Here is a 14,310-nt window from a genome sequence, read left to right on the forward strand (position 1 = left end):
TAGTGTCTAAATTTGTCTCATCATCCTGGCAGCCCTATTGAGAAATCACTGTCATTTTTATATGATTATATGCACTGATTTATGATTGCGCTTCACGTTTGATTTATTTATTCAAACACACAGCGCAATATATCATACGTTTGTTACAAGTTTAACTGACATTTCGTTTTTGGAAGGTTTGATTTTAATGAAGTCATTGTTTTATTTTATCTTAAGAGTCGTGTTGTTTTTCAGTCTGTGTCTATTTTTATCCCTCGTTGCAATGGACCCTCAGAAATATCCCAAATACTCTGAGATCTCTTCGTTTTTCCAACATGATGATAAAATCTACAATTTTTATGAACTTTTCGTCTTTCATTCACAAGAGTTGGATTATTATTGTTCTACTGCAACAATTAAATCTACAAAAAAAAAAACAATCGCTGAAATTCTCACATCAACGTCTCAATTATAAGAGCACAGATCACCATGTATGGATTCCTACTGTGGGGACATTGCGCCATCTAATGGATCAAGCCGTCATTGCAACAAAGAAATGAGCAAATCAACGCAACATTATTGTTTACGGATGATATTTCTTTCCGACGTTAATGAAATCAGTAGAGCGAATGCAAAAAAAACATAGTCCTTCTGAAAATAACTGGATTTGCAACACAAAGAGTATTTTTGCAGCGGTTATAATGTATGTTTGCCACACCTACCCACTATCAAAGACCACAGGTGGTGCAAGACAATGCATCCTTCGCATCGCCTTGATCGTATCCTTGAGCAGCGTTAAATGGGAAAATGTTTACTATACGTGACGCCTGTTTATGCTGTAATTTAAAACAAATGTCCAATCTATCGATGGTTGAATACACGATAACACCTTGATTTTTTTCTTAAACGTTTAAATTGAGTTGTCTCTAGCAAGAACCTTATGCGCATGCGTGAAGTTAGCAACCGAAAGTCAAACGCCTTCCATAAGATTTTAGATGAGTTAGATCAGTCGTTTACTTTGTTTATTGTCGTTTTAAAATTTAAAATATAATACAGAAAATATTAAGTGAAGTTTCATAGTTTAAAATGAATTAAAATTCATATTTATTGTGTTTTCCATAGCGTCGTGGTGTTTATTATCTTGATACTGTATCTTCTTTGGTCACGTGATTGAGTTTTCCCGTTTAGGTCACCTGATTTGTTGTGTCGCTGATCAGGAAAAATGGCTGCCCACCTGTCGTACGGCAGAGTGAACCTAAACATACTCAGAGAGGCAGCACGGAAAGAGCTTCGAGAGTTTTTGGATAAATGCGCCGGGAGCAAGGTAATAAACCTGTATATTTATATAAAACATGGCCGAATTAACGACAGTTAGCACCAAGAATGTGACAGAATATCTTCAGCTCCAGCCTTCTCATTGAGCTGTTAACTATGTGAGCAAAATGGTGCGGATTATGTTAAGAAAGGTCTGTTTTAAGTGGCACTTTTTAAACTAAGTGCATCTTTTGGTAGTACAGCCCCAGACCTATGTGCATGTGAGCTGTATTATTTCTCTGATAGTTATTGGAACCATTTGCTAATAGCTAATAGCTTCACTAGCAGCCTTTTATTGAAAGTAGGAGGATTTGTTGGACAAATGAAATGGGGAAGGCTTGCTTGATTACATTTTATGTCACGATTAAAACTATGCAGTTAAAATGAATTTGTAGACCCTTTCACACTAAACTCAAATGCTAAAAAATATTCAGATATTCAGCAGTGTAGTTCGTGCGGATTTTGTCAGGTGCATTCAGAACAGTCCTTAGGATGGTTTTATCAGGAAGTAACCTTATTTTGAAAGAAATTTTAAAAGTGAATCTTAGTTTGTCAATTTTTACAGTTGTCCTCTCACTATAATCTTTGGTGAATAACATCATGATTTTGATACGGAAAGCAAAAAGATACAAAGCTTCACGAACACAGCATTTGGTAGTGAAAGTTTGTCTACACAGTGGACTTTCAAGTGAATTTTGGGAAGCTGATAAGGCCAGTTTAAGGGTTGTTAGCAATTTATGTGATGCATTTATTATTGCTTTTTCCTGTTCGTTTAAATTAAGTGGTAAAAATGTATAGCAGTGCATCTATCTATCTATCTATCTATCTATCTATCTATCTATCTATCTATCTATCTATCTATCTGTAGCTTTTTATATGTAAGTTTGTGGATATATGTATATGCATATGTGTGTGTATGCAGACATATGCATGTAGATATGGATATTCGTGTATAACATATGAATTTATGAATAGATTTATTAATTCGGCTAAGAATGCTAATCAACCCTTTGTCCAGTATATGCAATGACAGTTTTGGTTTGTTACCTTTTCTCTCTTAATGTTTATGTATTGTTATTCTGTTTGCTTCAAATGTATGTACTTCTTTCACCCTACATAAAATTAAAATAATAGATTATTTCGGCATACAGGTCATTTTCCAGGCCAGGCTACTAATATGTATTTCTTTTTGTGTGTTTTCTGTGTAGGCTATTGTTTGGGATGAATATCTGACAGGGCCTTTTGGACTGATAGCTCAGTACTCTCTACTGAAGGTAAGTGCTTACTTTGCATAGCTTATGTTTCATAAAGTACCAGACGATGATCAGATAAGGCAGGGTCAGGTTTCTTCTTAAAGTAGTAGCTTATATGCTTTAAAATTGTCAATCATAAGCATGTGTTGTGTATATATTACTGTGTTTTTCAGGAACATGAAGTGGAAAAGATGTTCACCCTCAAGAGCGGCAGGCTCCCCTCTGCTGATGTCAAAAATATCATCTTCTTTGTCCGCCCCAGACTGGAGCTTATGGACATCATCGCTGAGAATGTATTCAGGTGTGTTCATGTGTCTTATTATCAAACTCCACACTGTAAATTGATAAAAGCATTTTCTTGGTTTCAGTTCCACAGTACATAACACTTTTGCTCTGAATGGTTGTTTTTTCAGTGAGGATAAGCATCATTCATCAAGAGACTTTCACATTTTGTTTGTGCCTCGGCGGAGCATGTTGTGTGAGCAGCGGCTGAAGGAGCAAGGCGTGCTGGGATCTTTCATCAACATCGATGAGTATATCCTGGACCTGATTCCCTATGACGGTGACCTGCTCTCCATGGAGTATGAAAGTGCTTTCAGGGTATGTCCAAGTTGTCCATCTCAGATATGTATCAACCACTCTTCAGCTCTATGAATGAAGATTCCATGTCTTGTTGTAAAGTAAAGACTATATTATAGACGGATATTCAACATTTTTTTCAACTAATATACTTGGCGACAAAATCAAAAATGTTTTTCCTCACTTCCTCCCGACTTCCAGGTGAGACGTATATCGAACTCTCATAGAAACATATTTTTACTCCTCTTCGTCTCACTCAGGAATGCTACCTGGAAAATGACCAAACAAGCCTGTACCACACAGCCAAAGGCCTTATGACCTTACAGGCACTTTATGGCACAATTCCACAGATCTATGGGAAAGGAGACTGTGCACGGGTGAGAATAATTGTGATCAGTATTATGATTCAACAGCATTTTTTCAAGCGAACAGAAGCTTGCAGCAGCCAGGTCACAATTTGTCTGACACACAGATTCTCTATTTCTCCTCAGCATGTAGCCAACATGATGCTGAGGATGAAGAGGGAGTTTGCTGGCACTCAGAACCAGATTCTGCCCGTGTTCGATACTCTCCTGCTCCTGGATCGTAACGTTGACCTGCTCACCCCGCTGGCCACGCAGCTCACCTACGAGGGGCTCATTGACGAGATCTATGGAATCAATAACGGTCAGGATAAACCATTTTAATTTCTTCTCATTATAAGAATGTCAGCGTGATATTGTGGGTCATTTATATTTACAGTATTTGACATCTTCCTGTGTGACTTGTGATGGGCAGTCATTTCCATAGGATGGCTTCCTTGCTAGCATCAAGGATCTATTTTAAATATTCATCCTGAGCCATGAATTTGACTGGAATTTTGCTAAATGTGGCAGTATAACAATTAACTTATATTCAAAGTATATTATTTTTAGCCTGTTTGATTCTTTTTTTTTTTTTTAAATTTCCAGTTCTTGTTTTTTCTCCCACTGCCTTATAGGTTATGTCAAACTGCCTCCTGAGAAGTTTGCGCAGAAGAAACAAGGAGAAGCGAGTAAAGATTTACCCACAGAGCCCAAGAAGTTACAGCTCAACTCAGCAGAGGAACTATATGCAGAAATCCGGGACAAAAACTTCAACGCAGTTGGCGCAGCACTCAGCAAGAAGGCCAAAATTATATCTGCTGCTTTTGAGGTTGGTCTTGCTTCAACTTTGCTCGTCTTGTCATATATTCCTGCTATAATACAACTGTCATGTAGTGTTGCCTTCAATACACAAATGTTGTTTTTTAGAATTTCATTACAATTCTTGGTACTTTCAGTGAGATGCGTTGGATCGCTTCCCAGCTGATCTAATCTGATTGTAATCTTTGTGACATTTTACAGCAAAGGTTATAACAGAAATCAATGAGGTAAACAAAGTGACAGGAATAACCTAGATTTGAGATAAAGCACTAATTGTTCAAATAGAAGATCAAACATTTTGCCGTTCTGTCATCAGATTGGAACACTGAGGTGCAGACCAGTGACAAATTAGAGGAAAAAAACCTGAACAGTCCTCCATTAAAATGGTCTGTGTCTCTGTTGTGCTGTGGGGGGCATTTTACTGGAGTGGTTTGGGTCCACTTACCCTTGAGGAAGGCTCACTGCAAATCAATACAGGATTGCTGTGACTCATCACCTCTGTCCTTTGATTAAACTATTCCATCTGAGTATGAAAATGATGTGAATCATATACTGTGGCTTTCACAGTCACTAGATCTTAACCCTGTTAAGCACATATGGGAGATTTTAAAACAATGCTTTAAGATGAAAGATTTAAAAAAAAAAAAAAAAAAAGCTTTATAGAGTACTTTCAACCTTTATCATCAAAATACCAAATGAGAGAAAGCCTTTTGGTGAAATGGGGTTTCATCCCTCCAGTAGAGCTCCAGAGACTTGGAGAATCAATGCCAAAGAGCATGAAAGCTGTTCTTTCTCTTTTGTTCTGTTTCAGTCTTTTTGGGTTTTTATAGACATCAGCTCAAGTTTAAAAACATTTGACTTATTGACCGCAAAGCAAAGTATAAGTCTAAAGTCTCTCTCTTCTCCGTATGTCCTTGTATTCAAAGAGTATCTGTTTTTTTTCTCTTTATTTGTGTAGTAGCAGTCCATCACCTAAATTAGCTTAACCCATATTGTGTGGGAGTTGGATCCTACTGAGAAAATCGAGGATGGATTGAACTGTATTGCTTACAGATATAATTAAGTAAACGAGCTTAGAGCTTCCTCACTTTCCTCTGGTGCCACAGTCTGCCATGTCCAGGCTTGTTTTACATTTCGTTTTATTAACTGATGTGCTCATGATTGGCTTTTTTGTGGCAACGCCTTCAATTATTTAAATGTTGTTTTACTAAGTTCAGTAATGAAGACAGCTCTGCAAGTACTGTGACACTTTTTTATGTCTTTCAGGAACGCCATAACGCTAAAACAGTGGGAGAAATAAAGCAGTTTGTGTCTCAGCTGCCTCACATGCAGGCAGCACGAAGCTCCCTGGCAAACCACACTTCAATAGCCGAACTGATCAAGGATATCACCAGTACGTAAATAGCTCCATATTTTCCTCTTAAACTGCGTTGCATTTGATTTCTTTTTACATTTTGTCACACATCTCACATCGTATTTTGTCTAAACATACACACAGACGTTATTAAAAAAAGAAATAGTCATTATCTACCAACTCAAGGCAGTATCCTGTTTCTCCTGTTTCAGCATCTGAGGCCTTTTTTGACAATCTAACGGTGGAGCAGGAGTTTATGACTGGTGTCGACACAGATAAGGTATTCTTCATCTACTGTTTCTCCAGAGCTAATCAACTACAAACACGGTCTCACGGGGATTCGTGAAACTGTCACGTCAGTTTTTGTTTCGGTTTCGTGCGCACCAACACGATGTCGTCATGTTTTTCGTGCCGCTCACCACGAGCGAAACCCGCTGTGGTCATCACATCTGAAAGTGGTTTATACCGGCGGATTCATGACGATCTAAGCTGTCCATCGGCGTTTGCGGCCGCCGGACATTCTTTAAATTCCTATGCAAATTCGGCGGATTCATGACGATTTAAGCTGTCCATCGGCGTTTGCGGCTGCCACCGCGGCCACCATTGCGGCCGCCGGACAGATCACATCTGAAAGTGGTTTATACCGGCGGATTCATGACGATTTAAGCTGTCCATCGGCGTTTGCGGCCGCTGCTGCGGCCGGATGTCTGGTGGCTGCAATGGCGGCCGCGGCGGCGGCCGCAAACGCCGATGGACAGCTTAAATCGTCATGAATCCGCCGAATTTGCATAGGAATTTAAAGAATGTCCGGCGGCCGCAGCGGCGGCCGCAAACGCCGATGGACAGCTTAGATCGTCATGAATCCGCCGGTATAAACCACTTTCAGATGTGATTACCACAGCGGGTTTCGCTCGTGGTGAGCGGCACGAAAAACATGACGACATCGTGTTGGTGCGCACGAAACCGAAACAAAAACTGACGTGACAGTTTCACGAATCCCCGTGAGACCGGGCTGCTACATACATACATATACTATGGTTTCACATGATGTCACTACCGTTCACTGCTCCAGGGCTTAAAGTTTTCCGGCGCCGCGCCGGATTTCCGGCGCATGGAAGTGTACCATTTTTAAAAAATGATCTCCGTCCTGAAGGCTCCAAGCATGTGCGTCATTGTGCATTCAGTTGCTCCGCTTTAATCAATCAAACTCCAAATCCTACATTAAAAAATATACACCTTCTGTCCAGGCATGCGACTTTCTGATAGAACTTTTATCCAATTACAGTTTTCTAACTGCGAGTGCGCATCGACTGCTGGGCGCACGATATGCTGCGCCCTCTTGGTTCGGCATCGTCAGTGCTGCTGAGCCGCTGATAAGAAATAACAGTATCCCACAAACAAAATCCAAATTTGCAATATTTGTTGGTGTTTTTTGTAACTATATTTAAAGGGAATTACTGGAAACACATTGATATATATTGCATATTATTTATTTTATTTCTGCTTGGACTGTATACCCATTCCACACGTGTCCCAGCCCTGTGGCTGCCTGGTCTCTTCAGAACGCACGGAGCTCCAATCTGTGAGTGGTGCGGTGAAGAATCGAGCAGCTGATCACTGGTCAATAGCGTTGGAGCTCGTGTTTAGCCCAAAGACGCAGATACTAAAGTTTGCTCAGACTTTGTGTGACAGAGGAGAGAGGATGTGTCTCTGCTGTTTAACAAAGAGAGCAGCCGCTGCCGCGATCCCTGAGCCGCGGTGTGTTGACTCGCCCCATTGGCGTAAGTGCGTGCCGTGGAGAACTGCAGGTAGTGGCGATGCGTGTGCACGCCCCACAGTCCCCATGGTTTCGCCACAAAATAAAAACAAACGGGCTTAGGTATTGAATTTAAAAAAGTAACAAAAACAGGAGGTGTTGATTTTGTTTGATTTCTTAATCTTTAAACATTTTCTATGTTTTACCGCAGCAAAAGGAAAAAAGGAAACAGCTATTTAGTTTGCTGGATTTTATTTTGAAAGGAAAAAAAAATCAAAGATCAAGCCATATGGATTTGTCCCATTATTCTACTCAGAACATCTGCTTAGTTAAATATGCACAAACTGAATGTAGCTTAGGTGATATTAACCTTTTTTATTTGAGGACATATAGGATGTTTGTAATAATGAGTTAAATAGCTCTCAGCAGATTTTGTGACCTGATGCATCTGAATGATGTCTAGCCACAAACAAAAACTCTCCAATCTTAAGCAAATATTATTAGTAAGAACAGAACGAACGTATGGGTTGTGTGAAATGAATAATGGATAGATAGTTAAATAAGAATGTTCTTAGCCTGCTTTTCACCGTTTTTTCTTCCCAAAATATAGATAAAAAATAGAAACATTTAAATTGAGTTAGTTTTGTAGCAGTTTTGTTGTGGTTGGTGTTGTTTTGAGTTCTTGTTAAATCTACTGAAGAGATAAAAAATATTAAAAGTTATTGATAATACATGTACTTGATTTTCATGATTTTTTTCCCCTTAACACTAAAACAAATCTTTGCAATTACAGTGATGTGGTATTGAAACATCAACACAAAAAAAAATCTGACTTGGGGCACTTTCTAAAATGCCTTGAGTTTTGGCCAAGTAAGGTTTTACATTTGAGCAACAATAAAATAGTGGGATCATAATGGGCATTATTTCCACCAGATGACCTCATATTTGCTCTGAATTAATAGAATCTCATATATATTGTGTTTTAGTGAGTTTTAAAACACATTTAAATACGTTTATTGACACTATAAATTGGATCTTAGAAGTTCAGGCTCAGGATTTTTTCTCACTTTAAGCCCTGCTGCTCACTATGCAGGTCAACACATATATAGAAGACTGCATTGCCCAGAAGGATCCACTGATCAAGATTCTGCGTCTGGTGTGTATGCAGTCAGTCTGCAACAACGGTCTTAAGCAGAAAGTGCTGGACTACTACAAGAGGGAGATTCTCCAGGTAGAGTTGAAGACATCGAGAGAGAAAAAAAATTGCCACAAATTGCTGTTATTGGGAACATTTTTCAAGCATTATTCAGTTGTGTTGCATAAATGTTTGAAATAACAATGTGTTGTTGTTTTTTTTTGTCTTTTAGACCTACGGTTATGAACACATCCTAACACTGAACAATTTAGAAAAGGGGGGTCTTTTGAAACCACAGACAAGCTCAAGGAATAACTACCCCACTATTAGAAAAACCCTTAAACTGTGGATGGAGGATGCCAATGAGCAGGTATGAGATTTCTGAAGGCAAGAAAGAACTCTCAGGATTAAACTCGTGCAATTTCGAGGGTTTGACTTTTCTCTTTGTCTATCTTTTGATTCCCTTAGAACCCCAACGACATCTCATACGTGTACAGCGGCTACGCTCCGCTGAGCATCCGACTGACGCAGGTCTTGGCGAGGCCCGGGTGGCGGAGTATCGAGGAAGTGCTGAAGATGCTTCCCGGCCCACACTTTGAGGAGAGACAACAGCTTCCCTCTGGGCTACACAAGAAACGTAAGCGCCAATACAAACGAGCACGGCTGTTTGCCCTGCTGCTCGCCACAGAACAACAACGGCCTCCTGCCTGCGACATGTAGATAAGACACCGGCTTTGTTTCAAGTCAAACGCTGAGCGGCAGCAGATTGATGACACAAAGCTGACAATGCCACGCAGCCACCGTCAGTGTTTGTCTGTCTGTGAGCCTGTGCTGATGAGAAGGCTAAATAACAACCGTCTGTGTTTGATTTGTGAGTGACAACCAGTGCTTTCCCTCAGCTTTCCTTCATCTTTTCATTTTGGCAGTAGTAGGTGTTACACTGATGTGAATAATGGATTTAATTATACACTCAATTTGAAATGTGCTAATTAGAACTGGGAGTTTGGGCATTACACAGTTGACTTGTTGCTACATGCCTGTACCACATTGGTTTCAGAGGTGTTAATAGAGGACTCCAATCAAAGGGGAAGGTACGGCTACATTAGTGTTTTTATATTAAAAAATGTTCTTGAACAGAAGGGACTTGGCACTCTTTTACATTCTGCTGTATTTTGTTGACATGATTAATAGCAGGAATGATTTGCCACATGAGAGTGAAATCAAGGAAAACCATCTTGAAATATCCTTTGTTTGTCCAGGCCAACAGGGGGAGAATCGGACAACGCTGGTGTTCTTCCTCGGGGGAGTGACGTACGCCGAAATAGCCGCCCTCCGTTTCCTCTCTCAAATGGAAGACAGCGGGATGGAGTATATTATTGCCACCACAAAACTCGTAAATGGCACGACTTGGATCAAATCCCTCATGGACCGGCCTGAATCCCAGATGACCTGAGTCACCTGCATGTGCACCTGGCCACATCAAACGCCCCAAACATCCATCAGAAAAGCTCAGCGGCTGTTCTTCTGTCCACACCAGTGCACTGCAGGTGTTTCATTGATGTCTGTGCTGGTTAAACAGCAACAGCGTCTTTAGAGGTTCCCAGTGGAGTTTTCTTGCAGATAGTCATGTTCAAGTCTGTGTTTCTGATCAAGACGCATTATTTGTGTTTCCTAATGGCCTGGCATGTGTCTTGCACCACCTGCGGTCCTCATGCACGTTCAAGATTCACTTGTAAAAACATTCCTCCTTCTTGCTTCTCGTGAGCTCCACTGGGTACCTTTCATATTTATCCGGCCGTTGATTTGCACCCAGACATTACAGTGTAAATCTGGATTATTAGTGTAGCCTGTTGTACATCTATTTGTCCTCTGCTTATGTCTCCATTACTGAAGCTTTACTGTGGAGCTACTGTATATATGTATGTATGTATGACTACAACCTTTGAAATGTTTATGATAATGTCATAAGATGCATTTTGATTTGCATTTTTAAGAGCTTTTCTTGGCATTTTTGTATTTGTTTGTTTTGTGTGGCCTTTGCTGGGGATAAAAATAAACTCTTAGCTCACTGAAATTACTCTTGTATTATGTGGTCATATGATGAGCCATTTTGCCTGTTGTCTAGTAGGTAGTTTTTGGAGAGGCAAGCTGATTGTAAGCAGATGAAGGGCAGGGATGGGAGTGTATCCGTCAGCAGTGGTCCAGCTCTCTGAAGGAGCAATTAGCACAGTAACAGGCCTCCTGATCAGCCGATAATGGCCCTCTGCTGTCTGGAGAGCTCAGCCCACGGCTGCCCATGATTTGACAGCGGAGGACACTGATTGAATTAGGAGGCCATTTGCTCCATGTTCCGGTAGAGGATAACTGTGCTGCGGGAGGGTGCTTGATCTCTGTATCAGTCAATACCTTCTCCGTGCCTGACACTATATACATAAGGAGACCTGCTGGCAGCACTCACATATTTTGGTGAACTCTGCTTAGGTAATCTATGCTGATTTCCTCTGTGTTTATTGGACTGAAGACTTGGAGACTGCTTCAGTTTAATCAATTAGGAAACAACTGTAAATTCTGGACAGAAATCTTACAGTCGTATTTCTTTGTTTGAGGAGCAGGTGTGTTGAAGACGTAAATTGCCATTAGATCACTCCCAGGGGGATTCAGTTCCTGGCGATCAGTTTTTGCTTTTGGCTCCTCCTCTGCAATAAGGGCTTGAAACGCTCAAGACACCAGCACACATCAACTTGGACTTCAGGGCTGGAAGCACAGGAGCCCTCCTTCTGATCAGCTCCTGTCCTGCTCCAACAAAACCAAGGTATAAGTAGTTATAGTTTTTCTACCGTAAAGGTCATTGTGAATGTATCTGGGATTCATGTATGTTTGAATTTTGTCTCGTTTTGTACAGGTTAAGTTTATTAACATGGACATTAACTATATATTATATTATACTTTTTATGTGAGCTTGGCTGTAACTCCTGTTGCATGAAAAATATTTACTTAAAGAAAATATATGTGTATATATTACATACACATATATTTTAATGTTATATCTAATAGTTTGAGCATGTCTCCTTATTAAAAAAAAGACTGTGACTTTGTGAATGTAAGCAAACAAAACAGATCAATACTGAACCCAATTAGGGCAATTTACAGATAAATTATTAAAAGCAGTCTTATGGCAGTGGAGATCTCTCAGCTTATACAAGGCTAGGAAGAAAATATTTTGCACTTCTAATACACATTTGAAAAGAAATAAAGCACTAAAATTAGTATATTTTCTGCTAAAGTACAACATGAGTTGTATCTCAGTGACTCTAAGCCTATTTATCTTATTATCAGTATACTTAATTTAGTCATTTACAGAACTCATATTGCCAGTGTTGTTATGTGCATTGTGTGTGGGTTTAAGGAACCTTCAATTCTTTTGAAATCTGACAAATGTGTGTGTTTGCAGAATGGGCCGAGGAGACAACATGGGACACCTGACTCAGCCCGGTCGCAGGCAGAAGACACAGCAGGAGCCTCTAGACGTGGACCCCTTGTTTATCCGCTTCCTCCGGACATTCAGGGAAATCCTCAAATTTGTTCTCTTCAGCTACACGGTGCTGTTTGGTGCTTTGCTCCTTGCGAGATGGACCACGTATTTTATGGTGGGAAAGTAAAATGAGAACAGCCGCTGAAGAACGAGCCTGTTCTTGGACTCAGAGCTCATTAGCGAACATGCAGACCTTCTTGGGATTTGTGGTCTATGCACTTCCTATAAAACAACAAAAGCAGCTGGAGTTATTGTGTTTCTTCTTTGATTTGCACTCTGCAGTCGAGCTCATGGCTTTTGTGCATTTTTTTTTTATTTGAAACTGAACAGGGTGTTTAAAGCAACTCTACAGTGAAACTCATTTCAAACAAGTCAGCTTGTATCCCGTATGTTTGGTGAAAATGTGCTTAAAAGTGCAATTTAGGATCTGTGTGCTAGAAAATAGACCACATAGAAGCCATGAAACATGTTTGTATGATTGTGTAGCATACAGTGAAATGTTGTATGCTCAGAATAGATTAAAAACTGCTTTTTTCTTAAGAAGTGCACATGAAATTTGACAGAAATATTCATATAAATGAGGCTTTTCTGCAATGGCGATGTCAACAGGGAATGTTTCGCTTGTAATCATTTCTCCTGAGTGATTTAGTGGAGCAAAGCTGTCCCCTCTGATGGTAATCCGGTGTGTTTGAGAAAGCTGAATCACCAGGCAGGCGTAGCGGGCAACTTCCCCAGGGCCCCCAGCTCCTAAAGGACCTGAAGGCTCCAGATTTACTGTATGGCAATTAATTTGTGGTAATGAGAGAAAAGTTCAGACTTGATTGGCAATCCTGTATGCACTGCCAACACACAATGAAAAAAGTGAAATTATTATCTGATTTTGAGGCTTCAATATTGTTTAAGACCTTTATGATAGCACTTTACAGTCTGCTTACAATGTGCATACTTCTGAATAAATTCATGATGAGTGAAAATTACAAAAAACTGAGGTGCCCATTTGGCTTTAGGGCTTTTAACCATGAATGGCAATGTGCCTGACAGGGGATCTGGGGTCTCTGCTACATGTCTCTCTTATGTTTCCTGATGTTTCTCCGCTGGCACTATTTCATAAAATCTCCACTAAAATATATACATGTATGAAAGAAAGTAATACAAAAAGGACAGAAAACAGGAGTGGGGGAAATGGGGGTGGGGGGGTTCAGTTGACTAGACATTCTAATATGTCACACTATAAAAAGCAAAGGTGTAAGTAATGAAATGTATTGTCACAGCAGACAATTTGGCTTTTTATAGCAGGAAAAGAACAGGTGGAACTGGTCCGCTTGATGGAACTGAGCCATCTCACATGGTGTTGTGAGAAGTCAAAATATCTGCTGTGAGGAGGTATATTGTGCCCCAATTACACCAACACTGATGATGCTGGTACTAACGCCTGCGCTTTTCATGTCATGACAAGGAAAAACAACTGAAAAGGCACATCCACTCACTTTTGGCATGGTAAATCAGACGCTCATGCCTGGACTCCAGTTGCTTGGAAGCAATTTGTTTTTCATTCACTTTTTGTATTAATGCATTGAGGCAGACCATTCAGAGGCATCATGCAAAACTGGTGTCATACAGTTTATGTATCATACATAAAATTGGTGACATACAGGCGCCATCAGATATCTAAAGGTGCCACTTTCACTACATTACTGCCACTGCAGCACATTTATCTCTCTTATCTCAACTACTGTTCTAATATATCCGTTATTTATCACAGTGAAATCCATGCGTGGTAACAACTGCCATGAGCTACCAACATTTAATGCAGAGTAATCATCAAATGTTTACTGTGCATTAACAGAGCCAGTAAGAAACTAAAAGTAGATTTTAAAATTATTAAAGACACATTAGGAACGTGAATGATATTGGAGTTATTATTAATTTACTGGAATATAAAACGGAAATTAAGTAATAATCTCTGAATTAAACTTTATTCCAGAGTTTCCTGGCGTCACTTTCTAAATTCACCCTTCCTGCGCAGGTTAGTTCGATTTTAATCATAGAAGCAACACATGCGGGCGGGGCTTATGTATTACATGGTTTAAGTTTTAAAAGTTTTCATTAATATGTCATTTAAAATTAAAATCGCAACAAGTGAAGTCACCGTGCAGTATCTATGCACGGAAAAAAGACCCACGGCGCTCACGGTTCGGGTTGAAATTTCCCCGGTACACCCTCTCCGCTCCCTGATACTTGCTGA

General features: G+C 40.0%; 1 protein-coding gene across 1 annotated transcript; it reads left to right on the forward strand.

The window, feature by feature from the left end:
• The first annotated feature begins 124 nt into the window (after nt 1-124).
• On the forward strand, nt 125-10,610 carry vps33a (VPS33A core subunit of CORVET and HOPS complexes). The gene is made up of 13 exons (XM_022204230.2): nt 125-1,303; nt 2,502-2,567; nt 2,720-2,847; nt 2,960-3,146; nt 3,386-3,502; nt 3,617-3,791; nt 4,105-4,298; nt 5,555-5,681; nt 5,855-5,922; nt 8,492-8,629; nt 8,766-8,903; nt 9,002-9,170; nt 9,793-10,610. The coding sequence occupies exons 1-13, from the start codon at nt 1,202-1,204 to the stop codon at nt 9,984-9,986; spliced, it is 1,803 nt and encodes a 600-aa protein (XP_022059922.1). The 5' UTR covers nt 125-1,201; the 3' UTR covers nt 9,987-10,610.
• Nucleotides 10,611-14,310: the final 3,700 nt, after the last annotated feature.

This window comes from Acanthochromis polyacanthus, chromosome 7, assembly GCF_021347895.1.
Source record: "Acanthochromis polyacanthus isolate Apoly-LR-REF ecotype Palm Island chromosome 7, KAUST_Apoly_ChrSc, whole genome shotgun sequence".
NCBI lineage: Eukaryota > Metazoa > Chordata > Actinopteri > Pomacentridae > Acanthochromis > Acanthochromis polyacanthus.

Bases quoted from the DNA above. Each gene is read 5' to 3' on its own strand.
- vps33a (XM_022204230.2), top strand. From the start codon at position 1,202: ATGGCTGCCCACCTGTCGTACGGCAGAGTGAACCTAAACATACTCAGA. The intron at 2,568-2,719 runs GTAAGTGCTTAC...TGTGTTTTTCAG, and splicing joins CTCAGTACTCTCTACTGAAG to GAACATGAAGTGGAAAAGAT. The intron at 4,299-5,554 runs GTTGGTCTTGCT...TATGTCTTTCAG, and splicing joins TTATATCTGCTGCTTTTGAG to GAACGCCATAACGCTAAAAC.